General features: G+C 48.4%; 2 protein-coding genes across 15 annotated transcripts in view; one reads left to right on the top strand and one right to left on the bottom strand.

The window, feature by feature from the left end:
- Positions 1–69: 69 nt before the first annotated feature.
- Positions 70–8546, top strand: XKR8 (XK related 8). Its single transcript, XM_029229441.1, has 3 exons — positions 70–396; positions 2452–2648; positions 5404–8546. Exons 1-3 carry the CDS (start codon positions 104–106, stop codon positions 6111–6113), a joined length of 1200 nt encoding a protein of 399 aa, XP_029085274.1. The 5' UTR covers positions 70–103; the 3' UTR covers positions 6114–8546.
- A 940-nt stretch (positions 8547–9486) lies between these two features.
- The window catches only part of EYA3 (EYA transcriptional coactivator and phosphatase 3), a 147253-nt gene continuing 137533 nt past the window's right edge, over positions 9487–19206 (bottom strand). For all 14 annotated transcript variants that reach the window (XM_029229429.1, XM_029229430.1, XM_029229431.1 and 11 more), the window contains 2 exons: positions 14637–14737; positions 9487–13139 (listed from right to left, as the gene is read on the bottom strand). In XM_029229429.1, coding sequence (XP_029085262.1) covers positions 13059–13139; positions 14637–14737 — 182 coding nt within the window. In that variant the 3' untranslated portion in view covers positions 9487–13058. The remainder of the gene's footprint in view (positions 13140–14636; positions 14738–19206) is intronic.

Genomic DNA, 19206 nt, shown 5'->3' with positions numbered 1-19206 from the left:
CCGCCTCCTTCCTGCCACCGCGACCCTGGGCAGGGAGGGCGACCCTGGGCCGGGAGGGTGGGTCCGAGCCCAGAAGAGAAAGAGGGGCAGAGGCTGGCGGGTCATGCCCTGGTCGCCACGCGCCGCTCTCTTCTGGGACCTGGTCCTGGGCGTATTGGGCACCCTCGCCTTCCTGATCGACCTGGGCGCCGACCTGTGGGCCGCGAGCCAGTATGTGCTCAGCGGTCGCTACCTGTGGGCCGCGCTAGTGCTGGCGCTGTTGGGCCTCTCCTCAGTCGCGCTGCAGCTCTTCAGCTGGGTCTGGCTGCGCGCCGACCTCTCCAGCCCGCACGCGCCGAAGCCCCCAAGCCACTGCCTGGCGCTGTTGCATGTCCTGCAGCTGGGCTACCTATACAGGTGAGCGCCCTGCCCTCCGGGAGAGGGAGGGGGAACGGAAGTCAACGTCACCTCCTGCAGCTGGGCTGGTAGCGCAGGTGAGAGCCCTGACCCCGCGACGGGGGCGGAGAGGAGAGGACTGAGACCCCGAGGAGGAAACTAAGCGCCTTGTAGTTTAGCGGGCGCCTCTCCCTACAGGTGAGTTCCTGATCCCTGATGAGGGAGAAATCCTGCTGGCAGCCCTCAGAGCTCATGAACGGCACCCTTCCTGGCACAGCTGAAGAAACTGAGGCCCAGAGAGGGAAGGGAGGCACATGACTTGGGGTCGGACCCTTTGGGATCCAATCCTGGCTTTACCACCTGTGTGGCTTTATTCCTGCCTTTCTCTGAGCCTCAGTTTCCTCCTCTGTTAAAGGAGGTAGTGATCTAGAGATAGGTGTGGCTGGCAGGCCTGTGGTGAAGGGCAGAGAGGGAAGTGCCCCGCACAGTGCCTGGTGGCAACAGACCTCCCGTTGTTTTAGCTGTGGGTGGAGCCTTGGGCAATTCACCTGACCCCTCTGGGTCTCAGTTTACTCATTGTTCCAGAGGCTCACAGTGTAAGGATTAAATGGAATGAGACCTGTAAATTGCCCTGGTGCAGAGTAAGCAGGCAGCAAGTGTTAGCTAGCTTCATGATCAGCTGGGTCACCCTGGAGTTTCAGCAGCCCTGACCCCCAGAGCAGCGCTTGTTCCCTCACGGCCAGTGCCTCCCACCCTGTCTTTCCCAGTTGTATTCTCCCTGAACACTTGCTCCCCACCCCACCCCCTCACTCCCAGACCAAGCAAGAGGGCAGAGGTGGGGTCTGACACATCCATGTCCCTGGAGCCACGTAGGGTTGGGCTCAGGCAGGGGCCCTCTAGAGATGGGGAAACTGAAACGAAGGGGTCAGAGTCATGTGAAGTCAGGACATGATGTGGTCTGGGTTGGGATGGGATGGACGGAGCCAGGATCTGCTCTTGAATCCATGTTTACAGATTCTCTCCGGATCTTGCCTTGAGTCTCCAGGAGTGGGCGAGAGGAGCTTTGAATGTTGCAGTGTTGCCTGAGGGACTGTCCAGGCATCAATAACACCTTGGGTGAACACGAAGGGGCACAGTTGTTACAGTCCTGGCAGCCCGCAGTGAACCCTGAATCTATAATTACATCATGTAGCTTCTGTTTCTGCTGAGCATGAGTCAGACAGACTGTACTGAGCTTTGGTTGAGAAAACGGTGTCTCTGTTCCTGCCTGTGACTAGGCTGGGGCCTCTGCCAGGGCACTGGGGGACCTCCCCCCGCCCCGAACTCGGGCCTGCTCCCTGAGTGTGTTGTCAAGTTCATCCAGGGGAAGTGACAGTAAACATCTGATGAACGAACTTGCAATGAGTGAATGGCCTCACCTTCCAATAGCCAACTGAGATCAGTTCTGGGTGGGGCGAGATCTTGGTGCATCCTCCACTGCCCGCTCATGCCAGTGGATCTCTCAGGCCTGTCTGTCCAACCTCTGGACTCTCTTAACTCTGCCCCGTCTGTTCCCATCACTCTGGGCAGGCCTGTTTAATGGATCCCTGGGTGCTCTTTCTGGAGCACAGTAGGACCTGTCTTGCCTGTGCTCAGAAGCTCTCAATGGCTTCCTTCCCCACAGGATCCTAAGAAATTCTTACACCTGCTAAAATTTGAGAATGCTCACTTTAGGCAATTTCCCAGTACACCTTTCAAATTCAAACAGCTTTGGGTCCAAATCCTGTTTCCACTGCTCATTTGCTCTTTGGTCCTGTTTCCCCATCTGTAAAATGGGGATATTGTAAAGGAGTAAATGGGACAAGGTTTGTGATGAGCTTGGTATGGTGGCTACCGCAGAAGTAATAGCTGTTGTATTTATCCCCACTTCACAGATGAAGAAACAAGTTCAGTGAGGTAAGTCGCTTGCCCAAGGCCTTATAGCATGTATGTGACGAGCTAGGATTTGAGCCTGTCTGCATCCACTCGATGGGTAGGGAAGGAGGAATGCCACAGGATGCTAACTGGGCCCCTTGGGGCATCGTGTGTACTGCCTAGGTGCGTGCAGGGGCTGCGGCAGGGGCTGCTGGTGTGGCGGCAGGAGGTGCCTACCCAGTTCGACTTGGCCTATGCCGACTTCCTCTCCCTGGACATCAGCATGCTGCGGCTCTTTGAGACCTTCCTGGAGATGACACCGCAGCTCACACTGGTGCTGGCCATCATGCTGCAGAGCGGCAGCGCCGAGTACTACCAGTGTGAGTGTCAGGCCCTTGGCCAGCCCCCCTTTTACACCTTGGGAAAGTTGCCCACAAATGTCAGAAAGGTTTTCACTCTTTTATAAAGGCTGCTTAGAAAATAGGAGAATGTCCTTTAGTCGGGCAGGTCTGTGTTCAAATCCAAAGTTATGCTCTAGCCTTGAGTTCGGACGAAGGACCCCACCTCTCTGAGCTATCAGTTTGTTCTCATCTGGACAAATAAATGGATGTAATAAATGACCCTACCTCATGAGGTTAATGAAAGGTTTAAGTGAAGTGATGCCTATAAAGCCTGGTGCCTAGTGCATAATAAATCTTAAGTGTGATTTTTACTATTTTGGAGATAACAGGTGAAGTGTGTAGGGTGCCTGACGCCTAATAAGCAATTTGTTGATCAATAGATAAACTACTGAGCACTTTTGTACCTGCAGAGTGCCTTTTTTGTGTGTGTGTGTGGTACGCAGGCCTCTCACTGTTGTGGCCTCTCCCGTTGTAAAGCACAGGCTCCGGACGCGCAGGCTCAGCGGCCATGGCTCACGGGCCCAGCCGCTCCGCGGCATGTGGGATCTTCCCAGACCCGGGCACGAACCCGTGTCCCCTGCATCGGCAGGTGGCCTCTCAACCACTGCGCCACCAGGGAAGCCCCGTGCCTTTGTTTTGATCGAGCACCTTTGTGCCTGGCCCTGTGTTAGGAATACCACAGTGAATAAGGAGATGGACACAGCCCCTGGCCTGCCAGGACCGTAGACTGTAAAGCAGGTACTTACAGTAAAGCATGTGGAGTGATCTGAAAAGGAAGAGGCGGGTGGCCTCATAAAACACAGGAGAGGTTTGTGCAAAGAGAAGCTTTGGGAGGGCTTTTAGGGAAGTTGCCCAAGGTCACAGGCCAGCTGGCAGCCAAGTTAGGACTCCAGCTCACATCTGATTCAGGGTCTAGGCTTCCCATTCTCCTCCTCAGCCCTCGCACACCTGCTGCCGTACCAGGCACAGCCTCCCAAGGAGCCAGTCCCAGCTCTGCCTCCACTCTCTGCGGGACTTGGAGATCCCCTCTCTGGCCTCAGTTTCCACAGCTGTACAAGCTGGGGAGTTGGACTCAGTCTCCAAGGGCCCTTTCAGTGTGCTAATCTGAGTCTGCAGTATTAATTGAAAAACAAAACAAAAACCAGTAATAGCAGCCATCATGATTGAGTGCCTGCTATCAGCCAGCCCTGAGGAAAGTGCTTTATTGTCATCATCGCTCACATTCATAGCGCCTCTAGTTTGGTGCTACATTTATCTCCATTTTACACAAGAGGAAAGAGATGCCGAAAGGTGAAGTGATTTGCCCTGGGCCACACAGCACTCACTGTGCACGTACCATCGGGCCTCTGTCTGTGAGTCCTGCATCCACAGATTCAGAGGGCTGGCTCTGTTATGCCATTTTATATTAGGGACTTGAGCATCCGCGGATTTTGGGAACCAATCCCCTGTGGATACTGAGGGATGACTGTGTTTTTTGTTTGTCTCTTTGAAGGCAGTGGGTGTCTAGGACCAGGGCTAAATGGGGACAGTCTACGCTGTGTATGGAGGGAGTGGGGATGGGGGATTGAGGGAAGAGACAGGTTTTCCCAACTTTTGTTTAGCAAACATGTATTCAGCTGCTGTTATATGCCAGCTTCTGGGGGATCCCTGGGGAGCAGAATCTGTTTCCTACCCTGAAGGAGCTCAGAGATAAGGAAATAATTACTGTGTGATAAGACTCCAGAGAGGAATGGGGTGCTATAGGAGCTGCACAGCGGAGTGGGGTGGGGTGGGGTCCAGATGGGTGACTATAGGGGATAATGAAGCCAGAACTTGCAGGGTAAGGAGGAGTAGGCCAGGGGAGCCAGGGCGTGGGTCCACCTAATACCAAGGGCACCGCTTGTCAGCTCAGAGAATGCGGCACGCTGGCAAACTGGAGGAACATCAGCCCTGCCGAGACCCTGAGTGTGGGGTGGTTACAAAGGCCACAGATCTGATTCCAGGCTGGGAGTGGGTTCCTGACCCATAGCAGGTCCCCAGCGAACATCTGTTGACTGAATGCAATAGGGAGGGGGCGGGGAGGAAGCAGTCTAGAGATGCTTCCAGCCCTCGTTGGAGGGCCTGGTGCTTCTAGTCCAGGATGGGCAACTAGGAGGTGGGATAGGATCCCCACTGTATACTTCGAGTCTTGGAAAATCAAAGCTGGGGCCCAGTCTGAGGGTGGAGGGGAGTAGAGGCTGTTCCACCCATATAACAGGGACATCCCTTTTGGCCCCGGAAGGCAGCTTCAGCTAGAGGCCTGTCGCCACCCCATGGGATTTCCTGCTTCCCTTTCTGAGACTAAGAAGGGGGAAATGGACTGCTGATTTTCAGATCCAAGAAAGGCGCGGGCTCTTCTGGGAAAGGAAGGGTTACAGGGCCCTAGAAGATGCTCAGGGTGTGGCCAAGGGCCAGGGGTGCCGGATGCTGGGTGACAGGGGTGCCGATGAGACTGTATAAGTCACACACCTTCTCATCCGTGAAAAATAGAACCGTGGTAGCACCTGAAAAGGAAAGGTTTGCGGTGAAAGGCAGACTCCATATGGATCCTAGCTCTGTTTGGGGTTGTGTGAACTTGCTGGTCTCCAGCTGTAGTTTTCCCTTCAACAAATTGGGGGCCGTAATACCCACGTCAGCGTGGCTACGAGGCCTCGCAGTACCCGTGGCCTCTGGGGAGTGCCCGCAGGGCTCACCTGTCTCCTCTTCCTCTTCGTAGGGGTCAGCACCTGCACGTCCTTTGTGGGTATCTCGTGGGCACTGCTTGACTACCACCGGGCCCTGCGCACCTGCCTCCCCTCCAAGCCCCTCCTGGGGCTGGGTGCCTCCGTGATCTACTTCCTGTGGAACCTGCTGCTGCTGTGGCCCCGAGTCCTGGTCGTGGCCCTGTTCTCAGCCCTCTTCCCCCGCTATGTGGCCCTGCACTTCTTGGGCCTGTGGCTGGTGTTGCTGTTCTGGGTGTGGCTTCAGGGCACGGACTTTATGCCAGATCCCTGCTCCGAGTGGCTGTACCGGGCGACGGTGGCCACCATCCTTTATTTCTCCTGGTTCAACGTGGCTGAGGGCCGAACCCGAGGCCGTGCTACCATCCACCTGGCGTTCCTCCTGAATGATAGCCTTCTGCTGGTGGTCACCTGGGTGACCCAGAGCACCTGGCTGCCCAGCGGGTGCCTGCTACAGAGGCTGCTGCCTGCGGCCGGCGCCTGCTTCCTCCTGGGGCTGGCTCTGCGGCTGGTCTACTACCGCTGGCTGCACCCCAGCTGCCGCTGGGAGCCTGACCAGGTGGACGGGACCTGGGGTCTGCACTCCCTCGAGGGGCGTCAGCTGCCTCAGAACAGGCGCATGGCCCATTTGGCTAAGAACTTTTTCCCCAAAGGTAGGGATGAGGCTGCTTTGCCATGGAAGGGAGAGGTGAATGGTGTCCTTTGAGGCAGGGTCAGACCCAGCCAAGGGGACTGAAGGCCAGATGGAATCAGTTGGTAGAATGTAGAAGATAAGCTACTTATGCTGCTATGGGCCTTGATTCACTCAACGAGCACTTGATGCCTGATCTGTGCCAGGCGCTGGAGGCCAGAGTTGAGTAAGACAGAGGCCTGCCCTCAAGGATGAGAACAAGATGAGAAGGGCTGGGCCCTGGAGGGTCCAGGGCCCCAATTGTTTATGAAACACTTTGGGAGGAAAGAAGAGACCCCCTCTTCCCTTCCCCCCAAACAAGTATAACCCCAAAGCATCCCAGTGTTGGTATTTTTACCGCCCTGGCTACCTCTAAAATAATTGGTGGAGCTGTTGTCCCACCCTTGGTTCCCCTATCCTGGGCTGGAAGGCCCCAGGACCTCCAGGATGTGTTCTCTGTAATTCTTCCTCCCCTGCCCCACCCCAGTCATTCAGTTCATTCAGCAAATGTTTACCGAGGGCCTTTTACGTGCCAGAAGCATCGTTCTAGCCTTGGCAGATCAGTTGCCATTCTAGCTTCACCCCTTACCCTCTCCAGATACTCCAGAACAGGCTCTCAGGCTGGAAGCCAGGGATGCCTGACTGCCTGTCAGCCCTGTCAGCCCCTCCAAGGCCTTAGTGCAGCTGGCCCAGCCTCTGCCTCTGCTCTCAAGGGGCGACCTTTCAACCAAGTGCCTTGTGAACCTGCGGTCTGGGCCGTGGCTCAGCCCGCCGAGTATGTTTTTGTGCTTCAGGCAGTGTACTTTCTACCTCAGTCTGTGTGGGTGGAAGAGGTGTGTGTATCTGCGTCTCTGTAAGCGAGAGACACGTGTGTTGTCTTTGTTGAACAGTATTATTAGATTATTATTAAAACCTCATGAAATCCCCTAGCCTAGTTGTGTCATTAAATCCGCCACCAAGTTCAAAGCTGCCTGGAAAAAAGGGGTCAGGGACGCAAAGTCCTCCTCTCAAAGTCGGTAAAGACCCTGGGACCAGAGAAGAGGGCTGGCTTAGGCAAGACTTCTTAACCTTGTTTTCTAAGCATCAGGAGCTGGTGAGCCAGTGTGGTGTTGACCGCTCAGGTGGGCATCAGAACCCAGATCTGGGCTGACTCTAGCATGTGCTCTTAGCCGGCTCTGCTGCTGGGCCTGGCGGGAGTAGGTACACCTTTGTGCAGATTCAGGAAGTGAATACGCGAGCGCAGGTGAAGAAAGGTCTTTTTGCTGGGAGGTCACTGGGAGCGATGCAGTGATGATAGGGGATGTGGATGTGGGCAGTGGTGTTGGGTAAGTCTGTGGTTTGGAGAAACAAGGAGCGGGGAAAGGGCACTGGAGACAGAAGGAAAGGTTCATCACCACCGGGACGGGATCCAGGAGAGTCTGTTATTCATTCATTCATCTAGTGGAGACACAGTAAACAGAATAAGTGAAAGAATGTATGATAGTGTTAAGTGCTAAATGAAAAATAAGGTGGGGAGAGTGCGTGTGTGTTGTAGGTGGGAGTTACAATTTTATATAGAATGGCCGGGAAGGCCTCCCTGAGAAACTGATATACGTCCTAAAGGAGGTGAGGATGACAGCCACGCAGATGTGCTTTATTCCAGACACCAAGTCAGCAGTGACTGGATGAAGGAGGGCTTGTAGCAGTTATACTGGCCTGGAGCCAAGGCTGACACAGAGATGAAGGTTGGGAGCAGGGAGGAACTCTGGGAAGATGATGCTGGTGCTTTTTACATACACAGAATGGTAGAGGTAGAAAGGATCTCCAGGATCACTTAGTCCAATGATTTTCAGACTTCTGAATTTCATGAACCAATATAATGGCCAACATGGTTGCCAAGTTAACTAATGAAAAAGGGCATAAAAACTACCACCATCTATTATCTTGTCTTATGAAAGGACATACAACCTCAGAAAGAGGATCATTTTTTAAATTGACTATAAACACACATTTGCACACACACAAAAGTGAAATCATTATTTTTCTCAACTCATAGGGAATATCAAGGGTTGAGACCTCAGAGAGCAGGCTTGGCCTTTATAAATCCCTGGGCTTAGTGTCCACCGTAGCCTCAAACATAGCTTCTAAGGGGTTCACTAAAGCAAATACTTGCTCTCAACTATACTTCAATTAAAACAAAACAAAACAAAACTTGCTACATTTACTTTTCTCTACTTCTTCCTGTCATACGTGGAGAAGACCAGGCTCTGGGGAGATGCCATACGTGCCCAGATGATGCAGTGTAGTGTCTTAGGCTGTTTCCCCTGAGAAGATCCAAAAAGATGTTTCATTTTTTGGCTAAGCTCTCATCTGTATTCTCTAGATGAAATTGTCAAATAAGGGTAACAGGTATGTAATTTAAAAAGCTGTGGAATTTAGTGATCGTTTCACTTGTAAATAAAGTTTACAGAATCAAGAATTTTAAAAAGATGACAGTGATGTTACTTGTAATTAGAAATTTCCTTTGAAGATTTCCATTGTTTTTTTTTTTTTATGTCAAGAAACTTGTTTTTGAAGAATAAAAAAGCTCTTCTTGATTTGCTCATTTTAACCTGCCACCGGAAAGGTTCTTGAGAAACGTGCAGACGTTACACCTATTGGAGGGGGAGATGGAGATGTTTACTCTTTGGGCTTAAAAGCTAATAACACTCTGATACCTGTACTTCTGACCGATTAACAAGTTTGCTTCAACTATATTGTGGCTCAAAATGTGCATCTTCTGATGAAAAGATTTAATGCCTCAGAATACAAGACAACCCCCTCTTTTCTGGGGGGAATTAATTTGGGGAAAAATACATCTTATAGTCTGACATGTATGGTACTTGGAAGCTAGAACCCAATTCTAATCTCCATTGGAAAAAAAGGCAAAAGGATTCCTGACTGTTTTCCAGACCAATGAACAGTCAGACTCAAATCTAAAGAAATGAAAAGAGAAAAAGTAGTTGATGTAACATGAAAACAAGCCAAATCAAACAGTTTGGTATCAATTTGTCAGTTTTATTGCTTTTGCATTTTAAGCTCAGCACAGCAAGGTATTGATTTTTTTAATAATTAAATTTCAGCACATTTGACAGCAAATGAAATCTCTTGGCGTTCGAGTCCTAAACTTTGAAAAGTGATGTATTTTAGAAACAATTAAGAGATAAACTTTCCCTTGCAAATTATTTTAAAATATTTAGTTTATTTTCTCATTTATTTATACCAAATGGTTAGTTTTGTTTGTTTCTTTTGGTGAAATTAATGACTCAGTTACTGAAAGGGTGCCATCTTTCTAATGAGCTCTTCTGATTTTTTATGAAGCCCTACTTAGAAGCCTACTCAGCTGGGCAACTGGGCTGATCCTACTCAGAAAAGACACAGGAGCAAACCATATAGAAAATAAAAACTTTATTTTTTCAAGTTTATAAGATAGTTCCCATTACATATAACATTATGGTCAAGGACTCTACAGCCACAAATGCCCGCAGTCACATAAATATATCTAATCAGTGCCTTTTCCTGCTAAAAGAGGCATCTGAAGTCCAGAGGGTCATGTTTTGAGTAGAGGTCGTCCTTAATGGGATGGCTCCCATCAGTGCATTAGGAACTAGCCAGGTAACCTTGCTTGCTAGAGCTGTCTGACTCAGAGGAGAAGAAGGGACAGAGGGCCTGCTGATCAGAGGTGGGACAGAACTAGATTTTCTCTCCTGGTTTAAGATATTTCAAAATCTCAGAATTCAGATTTGGCCTCTACAGGGTATTTGGGGAATTCCAACTTTTGGATGAAAAAGGAAGCCAATTTAGTGGTAAGAAAAAGAAGCCTGCTTAAGAGGGGTCCTAACTGCCCCCTTCCTGCAGGAGTGAGGAGAGGAAGGCCCCAAGCCCACCAGCCCTTGGCTTAGACCATCGCTCTCCCAGGAAGAGGGAGAGCGTGGCTCCGCCCCTCGGCTCCTCTCCCCCACGGTTCAGTGGCACCGACACCCATTCAAGGTAGTGAACATCTAGAAGCTCCATATACTGCAGCTGGAGTTTGCCAATCAGATTCTGCTTGGAGCTTTAACGCGAACAAGTTTTTGTAAACTGCGAACAAGCTGTGGCACAAGTCTCCTGGGACACTAGCTTTGCTCCCCCAACTTGCAGAAGACAGGAATACCCCAAACCAAATAAAAGCCCAAGTAGGCATCTAAATCTGGAGCAGGCATCCACTCTCCTGGACACCACCAGCTGCCCCAGGGGCGCCGGACAGGGTGATGCTAAGGCACAGTCAGTTTTACATTCGAAAGTAAAGCCACCTCTTAAACCCAGGACACAGCTGACAACTCGATTCCCTACTAGAGACGGCCTAGCTCTCACCACGAAATGTGCAGACCCATCTTACAGGACCCACGGTGCCCAGCTGGGAAAAGGACTCATCATGGGGCTTATTCCATGGGGACTCTTTCTAGTAAAGAGGGCTTCCCCCTTGATGAAAGGACCCACAGTATCCTTTCGACCTCAGCCTCCAAGAACTCATGGTGCTGCCTACTTGTTTTCCTCTCCAGACCGCTGTGCTGGGGAAGAGGAAAACACAGGCTCCAAGAATGTCACTCGGTTCCCTGAACAATTCATTTTGGCAAAGAGGAGCCAGGAAGCTCCATTTTCTGTCTACCCTCTAAACCACCAGAAAAGAGCAAAGGCGGCACTGCTCAGAGAGCTTCCTCACCTCTCTTAGCCAATTTCAAGTTCCTTTTGCAAAGACCTAAGCCGTGCAGTCAGAGCAGGAGGGAAAAGGCCATCGCAAAGGGACTCCAAGTCATATTCTAGGAATAAAGAGCTTGTCCCAGCGGGCAGGGAGAGGGAAGTGTGTGTGTGTGGACCTGTGTGCACAACGTGGGTACCGCTCTGCAGCCTGAAGCACAGCACCAACAGGGTGGCCTATGTCCAGGGCAAGAAACCAACAGCTCTACTGCCGGTACGGGGAGGGCTTGGGGCCTGGAAATACAGACCCACCCTAGAGCATTCTAAGATAAATTACCAAGCAAGGCAGAGCAGCATCTGGGCAACTATGCTGAACTCAGACCAAGAAGGTCCGCCTCAGGCTTTGTATTTCCCATCCAAAGGAAACAGGCCAAAGAGGCAGCTAAGTAATGAGCACTGACTTGAGCTCCTCTCCAAAAACATCTTCTCTAAAACTGAGTCACGAAGCACTTTCTCAATCAGTTCTGAGGGAATGTGTGTATACCAGCCTTTCTCTGGGTGATCTGGCTTTGGAAGGAACCTGACCCCTTTGTGCTGCAACATCTCTGAAAATGGATATGCAGAATCTCTGAGTACAAGCATTTATAGCTGGGGTTGGTCAAGGATGCCTCCTACTAAGGACCCAGACTGCACCTCTCTGAGGTGCTTATAAAATCACCTCTCTCTGTGCAACCTGGAAGAGGCCGAACTTCCTCAGCTCTACAGAAGTTTATTCTGCCTGAGCAGATGCCCAGGCCAGTCTTGGAGGGATGGGGCATCCACAAACACAGCTGGACTGAAGGCTGCGACCAGTGCCTGGGCACCCACCGATCCTCCCAGAAGTCAGGTTGAGAGATGTTCCTGCATTGGGAACATTTCAGGCATGGAGTAGGGGGTCTACAACCTCATTTAAATCAGGAAAGTGTTTCTGGCCTTCTGGTTTTCCATTTTAGAAGGGGATTTGAGAAGTGGGAAGGGTATATTCCATGGGGAAACTGGGCTGTGATCATGGCAATCTGTTCTTCAGTTTCAGGCTGAGATCTGGGTAAATACATGTCCAGAACACCTTTCAACAGGGCTTAAAGGATTCAAAGAAAGTCAAATCCCTTCGTAGTTTTGGCCAAAATGTGATTATGAACCTTTTCTCAGACTTGACTCCTTGGGTCCAAAGCCTGGGGACTGGCCAGAGCTGCATGGGGGTGGACATGAGGTACAGAGGGCAGGAAAGGGCCAAGAGCCCAGCACTGATGACTAAGAAGGGCGAGGGCGCTGTAGAGGTGAACATGTGTTGGGGAAGGGTGCTTCTCTGCAGGAGGAAAAGGTGGAATCTTCTTGTTTCAAGAGCCAAAGAAGTGGAAATTCCTAAGAAGCCTTAGTTCTTCTCTCCAGTTTGGAGGTAAGCCCCTTGGGACATACCCTTTGACTAAGAGTCAAGCTGAAGGCTTACAATTTACTGTCTAAGAGAAGGAGTTTCTAGGGTTGTGCCGTTTGGTGAAAGGGGAGAGGGACTGGAAAGGGGACTAAGGCTTCTAGGATGGGAACCAGCAAAGTCTACAGTGAATCAGTGTCCATGCCCCACAGTGCAGCCAGCCAGGAGATGGAGGAGCCGGAAGGAAGCCGCCCGAGAGAGCAGAGCGCTGGGCAGCTGAGGAGGTGCTACCGTCACAAAGAGGTATCTCAGATAGTTCAGTTACGAGTTTCCAAGGAAACTTTACAGACCCCTTTCTTGCTAGAAAGAGGGCGGGAACCTGCTTCAGAGACCAGACCCTTACCTATAAAAATAACATATACATTCACTGGGAATATGTTCTACAGCTAAGGAGATTACAAAGACTGCAAGAGATGTTATTATAAAAGTCTGCTGCGTTTATCCTATCACCACAAGTTAATGGCAGTTCTCAGTCTGGTCACGGACGCAGAGTGCAACTCTGCCCCAAGAACTTCCTTCTCTTTTTCTTCATTTATTTTGACACAAAATAAAACAAAACAAAACCCAGAAGAGTTAAAAGCACTGTAGCTGCGGTGAGTCTATTGTTCTCTCAATCCAACTGTCTTCCGCTCCTATGCGAGGATGAACACGGGGCTGCAGCTCACTCTTAGCAAAAATAAGCTTCATCTCTTGCAGCTGTTGGTTTTGATTGTGTTCTCGCCAGCATTCCATGGAGAAAGAGTTCCCAGTTGGTTCCAGTCTCTAGCTCCTTTCAGGAGTGAAAAGGAGCTCGCGGGGAAGGCTCTTCATTCCAGTTCTTAGAGAAAATCAAGCTCCAAAGCCTGGTGGAGGGACACCAGGTCTCCGTGGTTTGTGATCCTCCAGAAGGGCATGTTGTGCTGGAAGGGGGAGGAGGGAGGGGAACTGGTTAACCCAACTTCTTTTGGGAGCTTATATTTACCCACACCCCTTCCTCCACAGACCTCTCCCCAAAGTACTTGGTAGCCCTCCTTACTCCTGCCCACCTCATAAGACTGTCATACGGATCAAGTAAGTCATGTGTATAGGGACATATGTATACTACAAGACACTTACAGATGGGAGAGATTTTTATTAGGTTTCAGTGATAACTCTGCTTTTATGAGACAGACTTGTACGATCCTCAGGATCAAATAAAATGACCCATGTAAGAAATCAGTATTAATATAGTATTACATTTTCTTATGGATAGTCTATTTTCTATAAGGTTCAGAGCTGCAAAGCCCAAATCTTGTCCATGACCAAGATGAAGAACAGAGAGATCTAGAAAATAATAATCCCACTATATTATGTGATCAGAGTTATGTCCAGAATACTGTGTGCCATTCTGGAAGCCATATTTTAAAGAAGGGCTTTGAAAAACATGAGTGTTGGAAACCATGTTCTATAAAGCTGACGGAAATTACCTTTACTAATCATTTTGTTCAGACTGGTTGCAAGTTACCTGGAATACTGAAAGTCCTAGAACACAGTTCTTTTGGCATGTAACTCAGTGCTTTTTCAAGCCTGCTGCTCACACATAATATTTAAAAGGCCTTGAATATACTGAAGAGGAAGCAGACTTGTTATGTTGTGCTCAGAAGTGCCAGATTCGGACCAGGATACAAAACAGAAATTTTAGTTCAATGGAAGGAGGAACATCCTAAGAGCCTGGATGACCCCACAGTGGAACAGGATACCTGGGAAGCAGTCTCCTCACCCTTAGGTATATTCAAGCAAGGACTAGGAAGTCTTCTGTCACAGAGGGTGCAGAAAAGATCCCTCAGAGGGAGGAGACTGAGATCTAAGGCATTTTCCAATGGGTGTACTCTGTGGCAGATGACTAGAAGCACGCGCTTAGAGACACAAAGTCTGATAATGACTTGAGTTGTTCTTCTATCTCCCCCACTCCCTTCTTCTTCAGACCAAGAAGCACTGATGTCTACATCCACTAGTGTCTTCCCCAGAGGGCAACAAGCACTTTAGAATTAAAGCTGGAAAGCCTGGAAAAGTCTGAATGATTGGCCTTTAGTAGTAAAGTCTCACGCTCTTGAGAAAGCACTGACCTCTAAGATGAAGATGGAAGATGGGGCCCACGTCAGGTTTAATGATTGGCGTCCTTGTAGCAGGGCTCAAAGATTTTAAGATTTCAGAGTGGCAGGGAGGAGAGAGAAGGGGAGGATCTAACAACTTACAGGGAAAACTCTGCATGGGGAAAAAAATGACCCTCTTTCTTTTTTTTAAAAGAAAAATGGGAGAGGAATAGGAGGAAGAGAAAACACTGTAAATGCACAACAGATTACTACGATTTCTGAGTTTTACCATTCTTCTAATTGCTCAATGTATTCCCATATGGACTATTTACTTTGCCACGTTACCTGTTTGGCTGCAATTTCTTCATCTCGTCCATCTCCAATCACTACGTATGTGACTTTCTTTCCAAACCTTGACACAATTCTCTCGAAGCAGCTCTCTTTACCTGATGAGGAAAAGAAATTTCCTATTGGGACATTCCTCCCTTTCTTTTTTTCAATACCAAAGAAAAGGGCTGCTGCTAGGTTCACCTGCCTGTGCTTAGACAGAATCAGGGCAGCCCATGTGGTCTGCCTGGTGGGGAGCAGGGGTGGTAGCTAGGGATCCAACAGGCCCTCTGTCCAAAGAATGTGAAATTGTGCCATTCACACAACAGACTTTCTAGGCCCTGTGCTCTCTAGGTTATTTTAACTTTCACACTGAGGGTGAAGTACCTAAGATCTTAGTGTGGGATGTTTCTATAAACACCATATGAGAGCTGTGCACACTCCCTCCCTCTTCCACAGCTCCTGTACTTTACAATATACAAAGCAGTTTCAAAGTGTTCGTTCACTTAATTCTCAAAATAATCCGGTGAGACGGGTCCCATCCCCTATTCTGATAGATGGAAATGGACCCAAAGGATTAGTGACTTGCCCCAGATCACAAACAAGCTAGTAGCTAGACTCTGAGCCTCTGACTCCAGAGTCTAGGCTCTGGTCATTGTGCCATGACGAAAGGACGATTTTTTTTTTTTTTGCGGTAAGCGGGCCCTTCACTGCTGTGGCCTCTCCCGTCGCGGAGCACAGGCTCCGGACGCGCAGGCTCAGCGGCCATGGCTCACGGGCCCAGCCGCTCCGCGGCATGTGGGATCCTCCTGGACCGGGTCACGAACCCATGTCCCCTGCATCGGCAGGCAGACTCTCAACCACTGTGCCACCAGGGAAGCCCGAAAGGACGATTTCTGAGGGGAAACCGTTAGTGTAAGAAAAAGAAGTGAAAGTCCCCAATTTCCGGTTAGTAATTAGGAAAAAAACAGCCATTTCCTTCCAACTCTACATTTCCCAGAAACAGTCCTAGTCCTGGGCCTTATGTCTTTCAGGAGGGGAGGAGTCTCAGAGTACCAATGAATATGGCAGCAATATTTGTCACATCTGGAATTTCCTATTATACTGTGTAACTGCAACTGAGATCCTGTATCAGTGACATTAACCTTGGGAAATGGGTGATTTAAATCCACTGCAGACAGCTCTTAGAAACATGGTGATGAATCAAAATTCAAATCCTACCTGGAACCAACACCTAAACGTGCACACATAATACTGCTGTGGCAAAGACACTGTACGTGCATAAGTAAATAAAAAGAAAATTATCTCTCTTGCTCTTCCTTCACCATCTCTTATGTTTTATTAAAACTGCTTCTGCCACCTTCAGTTAAGGAAGGCGCTAACTCTGCTTCCTTTTTATATCCTGCTGCATTAACTTTCTCATCCTATCTTCTTGCCAGATTCAGTGACTTAGCACCAGGGTTCCTGTGTGAATAAGAAAAAGGCGCGGGCTTCCCTGGTGGCGCAGTGGTTGAGAGTCCGCCTGCCGATGCAGGGGACGCGGGTTCGTGCCCCGGTCCGGGAGGACCCCACATGCCGCGGAGCGGCTGGGCCCGTGAGCCATGGCTGCTGAGCCTGCGCTCCGCAGCAGGAGAGGCCACAACAGTGAGAGGCCCGCGTACCGCAAAAAAAAAAAAAAAAAAAAAAAAGAAAAAAGAAAAAGGTGTCTCTTCCTCAAGGCACTTGAATGCCATCTGCTGGAAAACTCTTGTAATAAATATACAAATATAGAAATACACAAATCTAAGATGACTACATCATATCTGACAAGAATCTTTACACCCATACTCAGAAGTCCTGATTGGTACATCTAAGCAACTGCAAGTCTTTGACATGCCTAGCCCAGGTAGCACCTCAAACCTGGACCAGACACTAGTCCACTTGGGGCTTCAGTCTCCCACTCTTAATACAAGGCTTGGCTTAGGTGCACTTAGGTCCCTTTCAGTGCTACCATTTTATAATAGCATTGTCACACCTTATGTTCATATCAAGCATTCAATCCATGTTTGCTAAGTAAATACATTTTAATTTCACAAATGATTAAGGGGATGGCTCTACTCTATGCCTTGAGCCCCAATTTAAACATTAAATAATTCAACTAATAATGAGTTCTTAACATGTTCTTATTAAGTGTTAAAGAGTTATTTGTCTAATTCCATTCCAACCATTAGGTCCTTACCTAAGCCAACCTCTGCTAGACCCACAGTCTAATTTATGATTTATAGAAAAAGCTTCTACGTCGGTAGGATTTTAGAAATTTCCCCTAAGACCCAACAAAGGGAATGTCTCTTATTTAGAAGACAGGGACATAGAGATGTTTTCATTGTCCTGGCCTTCAATGATCAAGGAAGAAATACAATTAAGAATGTTTCTCTAAAAGGATTAAGGGTGAGTTATTAACAGCTCAGGGTAAAGAAGTAGCCATATGAAAAAATAATTCCAATACAGTTGGTAAATACACTGCTTCCATTTTATACTTTCAAAATAATCCTAGAGATGAGCTTTCCTGTTCAGGAGGATAAAACCAATGACTAGTCAGCCTACCAAATGTCAAGCGATAGAAGCTGTCACTGCAAGACCAACCAAGCCTTTGGAGAAGATGAGGTTCTTGGGTTTCCTCTATCAGAAAGACTTCTGGGCTTCCCTGGTGGCACAGTGGTTAAGAATAAGCCTGCCAATGCAGGGGACACGGGTTCGAGCCCTGGCCCGGGAAGATCCCACATGCCACAGAGCAACTAAGCCCGTGCATCACAACTATTGAGCCTGTGTTCTAGAGCCTGTGCGCCACAACTACTGAAGCCCGTGAGCCACAACTACTGAAGCCCGTGAGCCACAACTACTGAAGCCCGTGCGCCTAGAGCCCATGCTCCGCAACAAAGAGTAGCTCTCACTCGCTGCAACTAGAGAAAGCCTGCACACAGCAACGAAGACCCAACGCAGCCAAAAATAATTAATTAATTTAAGAAAAGAAAGACTTCTGACATTTTCAGAAATGATTTTGAGAATTCTCTTCAATGTCAGAGTGTCCATTAAGAGAACTGCAATTCTGAAACCATTTCAGAGGAACCGAACAAATATTTCCTCTCCCTGCTCTCATCTCATAGTTCTGTAGAGGAAAGCCTCAAGCCTCTCACTGTGGTTACCATGGTGCCAGGTACCACTGTAGCTCTGCTAATTAGCTCTGGACAAAATTGAGAAAATCACCAAATAAGCACACTTACTGTCAGAAGGAAAAAAATCATGTCCATTAGTTTGATGAGCCTCTGAGTGCCAGGATGCAGTATCAAGCACTACAGAAATCTACCTTTCAGGTGTGGGAAGGTTAGCGAGTGCTCTGAGTTCTTACAAAATGCATAGTAAAGCAGGGGCAGCAGTAGCAAAATCTGAAGGGGGGGTTACAGATGTATCTCCCCCATCAAAGCCCTTGTAAATAAAATAATTCAACCATACAAAAAAAGAACAATAAAAAATAAAGGCCTATATAGCTACCACCAACCCAGCTTTATCAAATCTTAACACTTTAGAGTTGCTTTAGATAAAAAAATATAAAAATGAGATCGTACAGATTTATTTGAAGTTTTCTATTTACCCCTACTTGATGACATTCTTCCTCCTCCTTTCTCTCCCTGAGCGTGTATCCATAAACAATGTATGGCTATTATTGTGAACGTTTTTTACCTTTATATAAATTATATACTGTACATACTATTTGTAATGTGTTTTTTGTGTTCAGCATTGTTTTTAATACTAATCTTTAGGGATATATGTAGTTTTAGTTCATTCACCTTTTTTTTTTTTAATTAATTAATTTATTTTTAGCTGCGTTGGGTCTTCGTTGCTGCACGTGGGCTTTCTCTAGTTGCGGTGAGCAGGGTCTACTCTTCAGTGCAGTGTGCAGGCTTCTCATTGCAGTGGCTTCTCTTGTTGTGGAGCATGGGCTCTAGATGCGCGGGCTTCAGTAGTTGTGGCGCACGGGCTTAGCTGCTCCGCGGCATGTGGGATCTTCCCAGACCAGGGCTCGATCCTGTGTCCCCTCCGTTGGCAGGTGGATTCTTAACAACTGCACCACTAGGGAAGCCCCAGTTCATTCACTTTTAGCTGCTATACAGTATTCCATTGTTTGACTATTTTCTGTTCATAGACAGGTTCATGTGCTGTTTCTAATTATTTTCTACTATGAACAAGGCTGCATCAAAAAAAAAAATCCTTGCACATACGTCCTTGTGCAAATGAGAATAAACTCAAGGGAAGGAGTTGGCATATTTCAAGCTTTGTAGGTCATATGATCTCTGTTGCAATTATTCAACTCTGCTACTGTAGTGTGAAAGCAGCTATGGAAATGATTACACATGGCTCTGTTTCAATAAAAATTTCCAAAAACAGGCAGTGGGCAGAATTTGGTACGTGGGTTATAGTCTGAGACCCCTGCTCTCGAGTATAAATATCTAAAAGTAGAATTGCTTGGTCACAGGGTTATGCACATCTCAAACTTTACTAAACATTGACAAACTGTTTTCCAGAAAGTTATATCCATTTTCAATCCACTAGC

The sequence above is a fragment of the Monodon monoceros genome, unplaced genomic scaffold, assembly GCF_005190385.1.
Source record: "Monodon monoceros isolate NGI ecotype Baffin Bay Population unplaced genomic scaffold, NGI_Narwhal_1 Super_Scaffold_18, whole genome shotgun sequence".
NCBI classification, from domain to species: domain Eukaryota; kingdom Metazoa; phylum Chordata; class Mammalia; order Artiodactyla; family Monodontidae; genus Monodon; species Monodon monoceros.
This window is presented reverse-complemented; position numbering and strand designations above follow the sequence as displayed.